Here is a 14,983-nt window from a genome sequence, read left to right as displayed (position 1 = left end):
AAACTGGGAAGTGCCTTGAGCAGTGTGAGTCAAGTCTCCAGTAACCAAGGGGGTAGTGAGGACACTGGGGTGCCCAGCATCCCTCCTCTCCTGGGGAGACCTACAGGGCAGTCAGACCCCAGCACTCGAGGCTCGTGTGGTTCACTCTTCCCACTCAGCACTGCCTTGTTCCTGCTTTAGTCTGTCTTTCTAGGCATTGAGGAGATGACTACAAATGCAAGCCCCTAGTCTCAGGATGCCCAGAGTCAATTTCCAAAGATGTGGAGCTGCGCAAAGGTCCTGGTGGGTGTGGCCTAGTGAGATTTGTTCCCTAAAGAATGTGACCCTTTGGCATCAGAGCGATGACTGTAGCATATGGAAGTCTTGCTAGTTTTAGGGGAGATGTGAAGGCCACTAAGTCTCTGATGTTCCTGTGTCCAGCATGACCTTGTATCCTGCCACGCCATACAATTTAATGGGCATCATCTTTCTCTATGGCCACTTTCCTGAGGTTTGAGTAACAAGTTGTTCCTGAGGATCCCGAGGAAGTTAAGTGACAAGGAGATTGGGGATCCCCCTCTTCCATTGTGCCTCATGGTGCCTAGACGTCCCCCAAGTCTAAGATCATGATGACAATCATGAAGATGGTACTAGGGGCTAGTTTGGTGACTCTAATGTACACGTTGCCTGGATCCCTCATGGCATTCCCAAGAGGTGAGGGGCCTGCCTCGGTCCCCCGAACTCTGCCCTGTTTCCAGCATGACCCCAGTCCCTCCTGAAGGTCCCTCACCCGTTCGTCACTTGCCATTGGTCACCTGGGAATGCCTCCAGCAGACCTGAGTTCAAGAAACCCAAGGCCAACATCAAGGGCTGCCCAGCCTTTGGAGAGCCTCTTCTTTCCAGAAAGAGGCTTCTCACATCTCACCTTGTTCATGAGCTAAAGCCTGTTAAAGCACAGGTGCTCTCTCAAGTTCGACCTGAATTCTACAACTGCAGGGTGACGCAGGCTGGGGAGCAAAATGGGGACATCCCCCACACCCAGGTTTTTCTTTTAATGAAGCCTGACATTCTATTCTGGGAGTCACGCTCATTTGTGTGAGGGGAAGGTTGTCCTGGGAAGCCTGGCAATATGAATAAATCATAAAGTGCTTTACAAATCAGCATCAGCTCTGAACATGAAGGCTCCAGAAGATGTTAGGGCCTGGTTCTTACCACCCCTGAGAATTAATTTATTTGCAGTCAGGGCTCTTTCAGAGCCTCTGCTAAGGGGAACCCACATCCATGACCGTGGGGAAGAGGCATAGATTAACTACTCTGGATGGAACTGGGTCGGCACAGATGTGTACTTGGGTTAGGGCTGGGGTCATTTATTGAATAATTCTCAATAGTGCCCAGGAAGAGGAATTGAAAGCTCTTAGATTTAGAGCCCAAATACCAGTTCCAGTGAGGACGATCTGAACTGTATTCCACCTGCTGTTCCAAGGGGCTTGGCTCCTAATTTCACTTTGCACCTTGGATTCTGTCCACTCAGCTGCTCCCAGGACACCCCCACCAAGTGGAGAAGGAGACACAGGCCCGTATGGGGAAGTACACACAGGTCTTGAAGCAACAGCCTGGGTTTGACTCTCACCTCCTACTCTTATTATCTCCTGACTGTAGCCAGTGGCTTGGCCTCTCTGAACCACAGTTTTGTCATCTGTGCAATGAGCATAATAATATTCCCCATGCAGGACTGCAAATAGTGTATTCAATGAGACACTCCAACAGGCTGCCTGGTACACAGGGCGAGTACAGGGTACGCGGTATAGGAGGAGAGGTGGTCAACATGGTTTGCCACCTTGTGTCCCATCACTGTGTAATTGCCTGATGTCCCACACTAGGCTCTGTAAGAACTCTTAAAGGACAGGGGACAAAGTAGACACAAAGTCAGCTTCATATGTGAATTGTGTCAGTCACAATTCACCCTGTTCTGCCACCAGATACATGTCACTTTCTTTTTCCCTTTTAGTTTTCAGTATGGAAACTAAACACAATGTTCAACGATGAACAAAACCTCAGGACAAAACCCGTGACAAGCACAAGATGAAACCTAGAGCCTCTAGGGGCTGTACCTCTGTTCAGAAGGGTCACTGTAACTTGGACAGGGCGTGGGTGCATGTGTGAGGGTGTGCTTGCGCATGCGCGCACACACACAAACACACACACGCACACACACACACACACACACACACAGTGCTGCTGCTAGGGAAGCAATTATACTTAGTTCCCATCTCTCCCTTCCTCTGACCCTTTCCAGTATCCTCCTAGCCTGTCAGTGCCGGTTTCAGCAAGTCTTGCGAACAGCTCCAGCTACACCGTGCTGTCTCCCTGGACACTGTGTGGGTAGTGGAATCACCATAGCAACGTGGCCCCTGCGGACACAGAGCCGCCTGCGAGGACAGTGTAGGGCGTGAGCCACAGTCTCAGTGCCAGGTGGGAGGGAGGGTCCCCGGGCAGCTGACCAGCTGACCCAGCTCAGGGATCCCAGACCCTGTCAGCCCAGAGAGGCAGCCAGGCAGATGGAGAAGAGAAAAAGCCCTTGTAGATCTCAGGCAGAAACCCCAGCTTGAGTGTGGAAAGGGGAAGAAGGGATTCTTCAGGGAGGATGCGAGACCCCGAGTGGACCTTAAATCCTGCAACAGCTTCATGGATTCTCAGGAGCTCTCCCGGGCATGGGGCAGTCAGCAACTTCAAGTTAACTCCCAAGTCTGTGTCCTCCTAGACCTTAGGACTGGCAACTGTGGTTCACCAAGGACCAGTTTTCTGCTAGGTGCCACCTCTCCAGGTCCCCATGACCACCTGACAAGGCCAGGTTCTGTGTCCCCACCTTACACAACAGGAAACCTACCTCTGCTGCTGGCACAAAAATACCTGAGATGCTTTTTTTTTTTTTTTTTTGAGTCAGGCTCTCACTCTGTCACCCAGGCTAGAGTGCAGTGGCACAATTGTGACTCACCACAGCTCCACCTCCTGGGTTCTGGGCTCAGGTGATCCTTCTGCCTTAGCCTCCTGAAGAGCTGGGACTACGGTGCACCTCTGTGCTAGGCTAATTTTTTTTTTAATTTTTTTGTTGAAACAGGTTTCACTATGTTGCCCAGGCAGGTTTTGAACTTCTGGGCTTAAGCAGTCTTCCCACCTCAGCCTTCCAAAGTGCTAGGATTACAGGCTGATCCACCACACCCAGCCAGTTCAATTTTTTTTTTAAATATTTCTATTTTTCGTTAACTGACTTATACCAGAACACAACTGTTCAACTAAGTTCTTGGCATCTGGTAAACACTTATCCCAACCACAACTTTTGTCCATACAGATTTTTTTAATTGAGATATAATTTATACACCATAAAACTCGCCCTTTTAATGGGTGCTGTTCTATGGTTTTAGTATACTATTTCATTTTTGATGTTTCTGCAGAGTATATTGGAGTATCTAGCACCCAAGAGAGAAGCTCTACCGTCAGACTGCTTGTATTCAAATCCTATGTGCACCACTTCTTAACTGTGTGACTTTATGTCACTTGACATCTCTTACTCTTCTGTAAAATGGGAATAATAATAGGGTTGTGAGGATTAAATGAGATGACATATGTAAAGCACTTAGTGCCTGCCACACCGGAAGGGTCACTGAATGTCAGCCATTATCATTACGAATGAATGAAGAACGGGGCTATGTCTGGAGAATTGTGTTCACCTCTGGATGCCACTAAGAGAGACACTGATACTCGGGATAAAGAAGAGGCTGGGGAAACTGGGGCTGGTGCTTGTCTATTTGGTGTAGGTGTTCCCATGGCGACTTCCGGTCTACGGTGGCCTTGCTCTGCCAGAACTGGGTCAGGAACAGACTCGGGCCTGCCTAAGTCAAAGTCAAGCTGCTGTGTGCCTCTGCCACCTTGAGCACTGAAAGGGGCCTTGGGGCAGACAGCAAGGGAGGGAAGGATGGTGCGGATGGGACCTCTGAGGATGCTCTGGCCTGACAGTCGTTGGAATCTGGCCTAAGAAACCAGTTGGGCCCGGGGCTGCTCTGATGGGGCTCAGGGCAGCATGACTTGCTTGAGGCCTCCCAGCTGCCTCCACATCCCAACTTCTTTATTTATTTTTTAAATGTCAAATATGTATATATGTGTATATGTATGTGTATGTACACACACACATAAACATAAGTATACCATTCAATCAATTCTCACAAACTTATCTCAGCTGTGTATCCAGGATCCATATCAAGAAACAGAACCTGACTAGCATCCCAGAAGCCCTTTCTGTTCCCTTCCAGTTGCTACCTGCCCGTCCCCTGCTCCCTCCCTGGCACCATCCTAGTTTCTACCCACACAGACAGTGCTGGCCAGCATGTGCATGAATCACCTGTAGGTCTGGATAAAATGCACATTCCGGCTCAGTAGAGCCAGGTGGGACAGAGACACTGCATTTTCTTTTCTTTTCTCCTTCCTTCCTTCCTTCCTTCCTTCCTTCCTTCCTTCCTTCCTTCCTTTCTTTCTTTCTTTCTTTCTTTTTTTGAGTTGTGGTCTCATTCTATCACTCAGGCTGAAGTGCAGTGGCACAATCATGGCTCCTCACAGCCTCAACCTCCTGAGCTTAGGCAATCCTCCCACCTCAGCCTCCCAAAGTGCTGGGATAATAGGTGTGCACCACCATGCCCAGCTGAAATGCTGCATTTCTAACACTCCCAGGGCCTGCTAATGCTGCCTCCCCAGACCACAATTAGACTAGCAGGGATAAGATTAGCACCTGGTGCTTCATTTTCGTATTTGTCTCCTGGAGACTAGTCCATGTAAGAGTGTGGAAACATCAGAAGCCAAGTCCCTGAGGACCCGCTGTGGGAGGAAAGGCACTCCCAAGCTGGAAGACACTGGGATGTGGCCTCCACTCTTGAGCCCCTGGAAGAAGGGCAGTGCCATCCTAGCTGGCAGGGTTAGGGTTCAGTTCCTGACCATACCTTCAGCCCCTTTTCCCTGCTCACAAGGATGTGTGTGCTCAGGGTGGGCAACAACTGAGCATGGATGGGGCAGGGGAGACCCAGGCACTGGATTGGAAAGCATGATGCCCTCTTCCAGCCCTCCTGGAGGTGCTGGGATTTCCTAATTCTAACCAAAGCGGTAAAGGCTGCCTGGAAACATCCACGTGAACTCCCAGTAAGTTCAAGTCCAGTAGGAATCAGTGAAATGTTTTCAGTTAAAAGGCCATCCATCTGTGGTATTTTTTGTTGTTTGGGAATTTCTTCGTGAGGCAGTTGAGTGGTAAAACAACATAGTATTGTGGTGGCTGGACATGGTGGTTCACACCTATAATCCTAGCACTTTGGGAGGCAGAAGCGATGGAATTACCTGAGCCCAGGGGTTTGAGACCAGCCTGGGCAACCTGGCAAGACCTCGTCTCTACAATAAGTCAAAAAAATTAGCCAGGTGTGGTGACACACACCTGTAGTTCCAGCTACTTGGAAGGCTAAGGCAGAAGGATCACCTGAACCTAGCAGGTCGAGCCTGTAGTAGCTGTGATCATGCCACTGCATTCCAGTTTGGGAGACAAGAGTAAGACTGACTCAAACAAAACAAAACAAAACAAAACCCATAGTATTGTGGGTTCAGAGCTGTTTCAGCATGTACTCTCATGGCTGGCTATGGTGAAATGCTTTTTGACTTAAGAAGGCAGCCAGAAAGCTGAGCCAGGAGATGCCCACAGGGTTTGATGATGGCCTTACCTGGCAGACCCAGACCTGCTTGGCCCAATGAGCCCTGCATGAGGTGCAAATCCCCTCTTGACAACAGTGCCCTTCTCACCCTCATGTTCTCTGTCCCCGGGACCACTCAGCCTCTTTTGTAGTGAAGGCCTTCCAGAGGAGGGGTCTAGGGGGAAAACCGGGGACTTCCCAACTCTCCAGCCAATGGTCAAGTCAAGCCCTCCAAGCCCTGGCTCTCCTCAGCATTTGTTCCCACATTTATTCATTCATACAATAATGTCCCCAGACACCTACTATGTGCCAGGCCCTGCAGGCCCAGATTGCTGCCCTCAGGGAGCTGGCAGTGTAGACAGAAGACCTGAATAAGCAAACTACCGTCAAACGCTATGCTGCATACGCTGACAGACAGGCCTGGGGGAGGGGAAAGGCCCGGAGTAGAGAGAAAAATCAGGGAGTATTTAAAAAGGAGACCCCTCCCAGTGAGCTCCAGTTATTTCTGGAAGTCCTAAAAGATGCCTCATGCTTGTCTACAAATGTCATAGCAGCTGTGGTCAGCATGGCATGGCCACCTGCTCCTTTCTCTCTTGCTCTAACTCCTACTCATCCACGTCTTCTGTCGATGGAGCTGCATGAAGACAGAGTGGCCCCTCCCCAATACACACCAACACCCCTCCTACCACCACCCACCTGAGAATGTTGTGCTTCCCGAAAGCTCCCCAACCTCCTGTCCCAGGGCACCTGCTAAAGTCGTGGGGGGAACCAGAAGAAAGGCCTCTTCCTCAACGTGTTGTCCAGTCACCTGATCTGAGGCCACCAAGTGCAGTTGGGCACTTTGTGCACTGCACAAGGGTGTTGGCATCAGGGGCAAGTGGGAACTGGATTTCAGCTTGTGATCTGCTCCCTGAGCTTTGTTCTTGGAGTTCTTTGGCTACAAGGGCCTTAAGGAGAGAGGTTCTTCCAAAAGGGCCCGGAGGTGGTGCCTCTCGGAAATTTCTCCTTCTAGAAGGGACACCTTTCTCTGATTTGCCCCAAGGCTGTCTAGGATTCCCGTTGGCCCTGACTGGGGTCCCAGGGTACTCTTGCTTGTGCCCAGAGGCTCCTGATTCTTTCTGCATTGCTCCCGGAAAGGCTTTGCTATACTCTGAACTCCAAAGGGGATTTTCTGTGCAAATCTTACTTAAAGGCCTCTGAGCAAGATGGGGTCTTCTGGAGCTAGTTCTAGAGGGTCCTCCTTACCTCAGGATCTCCCTGGCACACCCCTCCCCAGGAAGACAAGACAGATCCTGGAGACCTCAGGCCTCTCACCTCGGGCTCCGACACCTTCCCCTCCTCATCCATGACAGTGGTCTGGGGCTTACTTTTGGACAGTCTGAGTGTTCCCTCCTCCTTCTCACTATTGATTGCCCGTAGTGAGCAGTCAGAAGGAAATCAGGGCCCTTTTTAGAATCTTTTGGGGAACAGGAGAGAACTTGCTCCCTGCGCCCACCCTACCACTGGGGCTTCCTCCTCCGACTGACTTCATGGCCCAGGGCCCACAAGAATCTATGGTGACAAGGAGGCCCAGAGCATAGCAGTCCTGTCATCCGTCAGAACAGGCCTGCCAGCAGAAGCTGTGTGTCCATTTTCCCGCTGATCCCAGAAGAGTATTGAAGGTCCTTCAGTCTGCCAGGCCTGCCTTCACAAAATCAATTGAGCAAGCACCTGAGTGCAGTTGTTCCAGGCATAGATTTTTTTCTTCCTATTTGGAGATGTGCTCTAATTTCTTTTTTTCCTTCTTCACAGCTCAGACTGAGATGGGCACAGTCTGCCTAAAGTTCTTTCCCTCCATGGACAGATATGTTGAAGGCAGTTTGCAGAAGGGGCTGAGTATTTTATGGCTGAGGGGAGAAAGGGAAAGTCGTTAACATCAGAAGAGTAAATACGCTAAGACGTTGGGAGGAAAAGTGAAGTCGTCGTTTGTCTGGTGTTGATGAATCAGTAGAGACGTGTATTAGAGGCAGTGTATCGGAAAACAGAATCATCTGAGCCCTTTAGAAGCTTCTAGTTTATTTGGCATCATAGAGTCCCATAGAAGGGAGTTACCTGGAATGTCATCAAATGAAACCTTACTGGGGATAAGAAATGTCCCTATAGCTTTCTGATGAGGGTGGGGGTTCCTCCAAGCTTTGCTTAAATATGTGTAATGACAGGGAACTCACTACCCACCAGACAATGTATTTGATTTGGGTGGAGGGGTCTGCTGAGGCCATGGACTCAGCTACTTTTGCTATCAAATGCTCCAGTTCCCTCTGTGGTCTTTCTTTTGTTTGCTTGCCCGGATTCAGCTTGCACGTGGCAAAGAAGTCACTACCTCTGGCAGTGGCCCATCCAGCCTGATCACCTTCTCTGTGATATAAAGAAGATATAAATGTGGGCAAAGCTGCTGCCTCCCAGTAGCTCCATCTCATGGGAGAGGCAGACAGGTCATGAGACAGATGTCATCTCCTTGTGACCGGGAGCAGAGCAGACATGCTCAAGGGCAGAAGTCGTGAGGAGAAGGCTGCCACAACCTCCCTGTAAGGTCTGGATGGGCTTCTCAGAGAACATGGCCCATAAGTTTGGATTTCAGAGGACAAATGAGATTGTATAAAGGAGCTAGAACAAGGAATGGCATTCGGAGCAGAGTGAGCCACTCTCATCAGTCCTGGGAATGTGGAACCCTCCGGAATCCAAGTTCCCAGACAACAGCCAAAGGCCAACCTTGCCAGCAGGCCCTTCTGCGCTTATGGTCCCAGGCCTGCTCTGCTAGCTCTTTTCTGCCCAGACATCCTCAGCTATTCTTTGCTTTTAGTTTATGGCAACATATTGCAGTTTCCAGATGCCAGATTGGATTTATATTATCAAATTTTAACCAACTTAACTAATTTATATGGTTGCATCTTAATGAATTTAGCCTACATAAAATAGACAAGTGTCCTAAAAATGATGGCTTCAAAGAAAACATAAGTCAAAGCCAGTATTAAGGGTGCTAAACACATTGGGGTGACACAACTCTGTCAGCCACATGATGAGGTAAAAATCCTGATATCTTATCATCTTTTCCCATTCTTTAAAAAAAATCCATGTTCTGGAGCTGTTCTTGTTTTAAATTGTTTTTCTGGTAAGAGAACATGATCACAAAGACTTGCAGACCATTGTTCTAAACGGTCATGTCAACAAATTAGCTTTAAAAGGGTATTGAGGTCCCCTGAAGTGTCGTGAGGCTGGTCAGAGGGTCCCTCTGGGTCTGTCCTTGTCCCTTGACAGCTGGCACCTGGGTGTAGATGAACCTGATCTGGGTTAAGGAAATGCTATTTGCGTCAGCACAATGTTGAGGGAGAGAGGGCTGGACCAAGACGAGGTGTTGGGCTCCAGGGTCAGTGCTGGAGTTGTGTGGTATGGGTGAGGGAAATGTCTTAAATGTCTGCTTCTTCATTTGTAAAGTGATGTCCTCACTCATTGACAGCTCCAAAAATCACCCTGGTTTTTGTTGTTGTTGTATGTTTTTATGATTGTATTATTATTATTATATTGCTTCTGGCCTAATAATACCTGTTGAATGAACATATTAGCAAATAAACAAACAAAAAGTGAGTTAATGAACCAAGGAGCCAATGAATGAATGAGACGATCTGTCCAGTACCATGCAACTCTAACAGATGATGAATGTGTGATCTGCTCATTGAATATGCTCAGGTCTAAATTCCCAATAATTGGCTCGTTACCCATCCCTGTTCTGTTTACTTTTCTTTTATATTTTGTTAAAATAAGATGGGTAATAATGTGGCCATTCCAACATCCTTTCTTTGTTGTTGTTGTTGTTTTGCTTTTGAGACAGGATCCCGCTCTTTTGCCCAGGCTGCAAAGCAGTGGCACCATCCCAGTTCACCATAGCCTCAACCTCCTGGGCTCAGGCAATCCTTCTGCCTCAGCTTCCCAAGTAGCTGAGACAACAGGCATGTGCCATCACGGATAGCTTTTTTTTTTTTTTGTAGAGTCAAGTTCTCATCGTGTTGCCCAGACTGGTATCAAACCCCTGAGCTAAAGTGATTCTCCTGCCTCAGCCTCCCAGAGTGCTGGGATTACAGGTGTGAGCCACCATGCCTGGCCTCTAACCCATTTCTAAAGCACTATGGTTCATTCTTGCCCATCTGACTTCCCCTTGTTTTTGAAATAAAAAGACAATAGCAGGCTAAGTGCCCATCATGAACATCGCACCTCACAGGTCTGTTTCTGAACAAGTATGGTGAAACAGTTGTCCTTCCCTTGACTTAGAGGGTCGACCTGCAATCTATCCAGCCAGTTCTATCCAGCTGAGAAAAGTCAGCCCTGATAGAAGCCTACAACCTGAGTCCCTGAAGAGTGGGATGGGCTGGCCACCATCTGTTAGGACTTGAGAGCCTCTGGGATGCCTACTCTCTGCCTGCACTGCCTTCATTCCCTGACCTCACCAATGGGACTGGCCACCCTCCAATACCCAGGAGACTTAAACATCTCCAGGTGGGCCCATATCACCCAGCCCTGAGCTGCATACCACTGAGTTCTGGGGCTTCCCACTCACTGGGATGAAAAAAGCCATGTCCCTCTGTGAGCTGCAGTTCTAATCTTTCCTCTGCTCTCAGCTCTGTTGAGCTAAGTTTCCTTTGGAAAAAAAGCAAGAAACTCAGCTGAACACAAGGAGAAAGGTGCATGTGGCAGAGAACAAAGAGAGATGGCCGGGCTGCAGCAAACAGCTCAGGCCCTCTGCATCCCACGGAATTGGGCTGCAGCAGGTCCCTTCTAGCCCATCCCACTCTTCAGGGACTCAGGTTGTAGGCTTCTATCAGGGCTGACTTTTCTCATCAGCCACCATGTCCAGGGCTAGGGATCAGGGCACACCTTGGTCCTGAGAATCAGTTGAGAGCCAAACTGGGCCTTAGTCCTAAGCAGAGACCCAAAGTCCAAGTGTAGGCCAGCAGCCAGGCTGACTTGGGGCTGAGTAGTTGGCCTCCTGATGTCACACTGGGTAGTAGTAGTCAAGCAGCCTGACCATGGGGGAAGAGGGCTGGGCAGCTGGAGGAAGGTTGGGAGGAGGGAACGGAGGGCCACAGGGCTGGTCCATCACTTTCTTAGTAAGTCCTTAGCAGTCCCAGGGGCTCTCTGTGCCTCTCCCTCTGACTATCTCTAGGCTGTGGGCCCATGGAAGACAGGATATGACCTTGACTCCTTTGTGCCCAGTATCCTGGGGATGGGGAGTGGCTGCCAGAAGAAATGTCTATTGAATGGGAATCTGATGGAAGGATGCCAGTGAAACTCATCGTGAAGGTTCCCCTTCCTGGAGTGGTCTCATACCTGACGAGCTCGTCCACCTGAGGAAGAGTAACGTCTCTGTTTTCTCATGGCCTCCAGGTCAGGACTTGGATTCTTACCGTGGGCTACACAACCGCCTTTGGGGCCATGTTTGCAAAGACCTGGAGGGTCCACGCCATCTTCAAAAATGTGAAAATGAAGAAGAAGGTAATCACTCTCCTTCTGTTTCAGGGTGTTGGTGTTCATTCAGCATTTATGTAGCAAATATATGAGGGGGGACCCCAAAATCCCAGAATTTATTTAAAATTTATGTATTGATTCTTACATGTTTAAACCTCAGTCATCTTCTAAGTACTCTCCATTTGATGCAGTACGCCTATTGAGACGCTTTTTCCACTGCTCAAGACAGATTTTGGACTCATTCATTCTGATGCCTTTTAGCGCTTCTGCTGTTTTTTGTTTCACCTCTTCCACATTGGCAAAACATTTCCCTTTGAGAACTTGTTTCATCCAGGCAAACAAACAAAAAAAGTCGCTCAGGGTGAGATCGGGCCAATAGGGAGAGCGGGGCATGGTGACCATGCCATTTTTGGTCAAAAACTGCTGAACACTCAGCACAGTGTAGGCGGGTGTGTTGGCATGGTAGAAGAACCAGTCCCCTGTTTGCCACAACTCGGGACGTTTCTTGGGCAACACAGTCTCTCACAACAATGCTAGCTTCTACTGATGTCAATGGGTTCCTACAGCACTTACCTAGTGGGAAAAGCCTGTCCTACAAGGGGCCCGCCCTCCAAAATATAATTTCAGTTTTTTGGGAGTTCCTCTCGTATACTATATTCCAGGTGCTGAGTTATTTGCTGGGGATCCCAGCTAAACACAATCCCCGTCTCCTGTCACCTTCAGCCTGCTGGGGAAATTTTACAGTTAGCAAAGCATTTATAACCTACGGCAATCAGGGCATATAAGGGGTGCCAGGGTATGATGCATTCGGGGAAGGCTTCATGGAGGAAGTGCCGCCTATGCTGGGATCTGGAGGGTGAGTGGGAGTTAGCCAAGCAAAAGGGGTGGGGATGCTGCAGACAATGGTACAGTGAGCATGGGAGGCCTGGGATGTGCGGAATGTGGTCAGGGACTGAGAAAGGCCCTGTGTGGCCAGGGCATGGGGCTCATGGGGGCAAAGTGCAAGAAGAGGCTGAAAGGGAAGACAGGAGTTGTGTTAAGGAATCCGGAATTAACTTATGGGCAATGGAGAGCCCTTAAAAGAGAGGAGTGAGACAGGGCCAGGACCTAAATCCATTTTCGAAGAGGCCCTTGGAGCACAGGAGCTCAGCCTTCACATGGGGGAAAGTATCAGCCATCCGAGTGGTTGACTATGGCCATGGTGTTGACTGAACTTGACTCTTAGTTACAGAAAACTCGGCCCATCACTGTCCTTTTTAACTCCCACGGTGGTACTAGATCTTCTCTTGCTCCTGGATAAAATTTAGGGCAAGTCTCGTGACTTTGAAGGCCTCTGGTCAGTAATGAATATGTGGAATTCACCATAATATTCAAAACTTCCAGCTGCATTCAGTAGCACAACTTCTCCCTCCTCTCGTTCAGGCCTGCGGCCAGCCCCCCACCTGCCTTGGGAGAGGAGGCATGGGCTGGCTGCTTCTCTCTTGGGCCAGCCTGAGTTCTATTCCCCATCATTATATTCACCAAGGTGTCCAACTCTCCAGAGCTGGAGCTAAGAGTGGTGGAAGGAGCAGGAATGACCTTACTTGCTTAGAGCTGGCGTTGGTCTTGCCAGGTCTGGCAGTGATTTAAGTGGGACCTGTTGATTCTCATGGGGTGCTTTTATGGGTCCTCCATGACTAGTACTTTCTCCCCTGCAGTGCCCTTAATGTGAGTGAAACACTCCCCCTGGCCATCTGTGGCTTCTTCCTCTGCCCCTAAGCATTCTTCGGTTCCCCACTCTTGCCCCTTCAGCTTGTCTTGGACAGGGCCACACCTGCTGTCCCTCACCCATGGTCCACATCTGGGGCACAGGAAGCACTTCTGTGTCCCTTGCTACTCAAGAACTGAAGGCAGATCCCACTATAGCACCCACCCCTCTTCTGTTTCATCCTTGGAGGAGCCATCCAGTCCATCATCACCCTTTGGGCTTCTGGGCCAGGCGTCAGACATCAGTCCATGGTGCATCCAGGCTGTAGGGACCCCTATCAAGCCATCCGGTGGCATCCTTCCCATTAGAGATCAAGGCCTCTCCCTTGATTGGAGGCCAAGGAGAAAGCATTCGCCCCTCCCCCCATCCCAACCCATTCCTCTACCTCAGGGAGGAGTCTTACAGCCTCTTCTCGATTCAGCCCTCCGTCCCACCCCCCCCAACAGACACCCTTTTTAAACCTGTTTTCAAACACCTCCTCTGCAGATCCCGCAGTGTGGACTCATCCCACTTTGAATATGGAGTCTGTTGCCCTGGCTCTTCACCAGAGCTTGTATTTTGCCACCTGGTCACCTGCACCTGTGGCAGACAGCATACCTGCCCAAGGCAGTGGGGCCCGTAGGCAAAACAGGAGCCTGGGATTCCAGTCCCTGCTTGGCCACTGACCTGCCATGCAACCTCAGACAAAACTCTTCATCTTTCTGGGGCTCTGTGTCCTGATCTACAGAATAGGGACATACTGACATGGTATTATGTCTGAAGCTGTGGTTCCTGCGGGTGCCCTGGTGGCACCTTTCACCCCTCAGATCCCTACCCACCTCTTCCCTGCCAGGGCTCCTTCAGCAGTTATAGCCCCCTGCCCTCTCAGATGAGGTGGGATATACCCTGCATTCTCTGTCCCTGCCCCACACCCAAACACCCTAGGAACACTACAGGCTGCATCCAGAGAAAGGAAAGAGCCCTGCTCTGCCTCCCATTCCCAGTGCTCACCTGGGAGCCTCTTCCCTTTCTGACCCCAGCGGCATTGATGACACTCTACAAGATAAGAGACCTGGACACCCCAGTCATTCTCAGCCCTGGCTGCACATTACATTCCCATGGGAGCTTTTGAAAACTACAAAAAATAGCCCAGCCCAGGGCAGTTGAAACCAGATCTCTGGGGCCAGAGCTGAACATCGGCAGTATTTCAACTTTCCCAGATGTTACTATAGACTCAAGTAAGGGCTACTGAGAATGTGGGCTGGACCAGCAGCGTCATGGGTCTGGGAGCTGTTAGAAATGCAACTTCTCAGGCCCACACTGGCCCTGATGAACCAGAATCCTGGGGTGAAGCCCAGAAACCTGTGTTTTCACCAGCCCATGGCTGGCCGATGCTGAGGCAAGCCAAGGTTTGAGAGGCTGTAGTGCAGGTGACTTCTGGGACCCTGTTTGCTCTGCCAGTGATGACAACTGCATCCTGGTTTGAAAAAAATCACAGTGTTGATGCCTTTGCATTAATATGTGATTCATCCCCCATATTGTCATCTGTCATCAAGAACTGGCCTTTATGTGTTGTTATTCATGGAATTGCTGTCTGGCCGCAATTGACAAGACATGTCAGGGAAGACTTCAGGAGCTCAGTTGTCTGGAAGCTCCCTATGGGGCAGTGATGCCATGTGGTCTCCAGAGACCACAGGCTTAGCTCCCTTCCTGCTGCACTGAGCCGGAATAAGCTCGCTCCACCCCTGAGGGGCAGGGTGAACTCTGAGAATTCAGGTTTGTGGTGGGCCCAGGCGTCCAGGGAAGGGGCTTGGCTGAGAAAATGAGCCCTCCACACCACTTTTTAAACCTTTTTAAAATTTTGTTTTACTTTCTTTACATGTTTCTACTTTTTAAACCTATATTCTACCTTTTTTTATTTTTGAGTTGGAGTCTCACTCTGTCGCCCAGACTGGAGTGCAGTGGCTGCTCCTCCTGGCCACCACAGCCTTGACCTGCTGGGCTCTGGTGATCCTTCCGCCTCAGCCTTCCAAGTAACTGGAACTACAGGTGCGCGCTACCA

General features: G+C 49.8%; 1 protein-coding gene across 2 annotated transcripts in view; it reads left to right on the top strand.

The window, feature by feature from the left end:
* GABBR2 (gamma-aminobutyric acid type B receptor subunit 2) overlaps positions 1–14,983 on the top strand; it is a 280,913-nt gene that overhangs the window by 181,141 nt on the left and 84,789 nt on the right. For both annotated transcript variants that reach the window (XM_021710138.1, XM_008053452.1), the window contains one exon: positions 11,115–11,222. In XM_021710138.1, coding sequence (XP_021565813.1) covers positions 11,115–11,222 — 108 coding nt within the window. The remainder of the gene's footprint in view (positions 1–11,114; positions 11,223–14,983) is intronic.

This window comes from Carlito syrichta, unplaced genomic scaffold (genome assembly GCF_000164805.1).
Source record: "Carlito syrichta isolate Samal-C Ts95f unplaced genomic scaffold, Tarsius_syrichta-2.0.1 Scaffold288168, whole genome shotgun sequence".
In the NCBI taxonomy this organism is placed as follows: Eukaryota; Metazoa; Chordata; class Mammalia; order Primates; family Tarsiidae; genus Carlito; species Carlito syrichta.
Note: the sequence above shows the minus strand (reverse complement) of the source record. Positions and strands in the feature narration are given on the sequence as shown.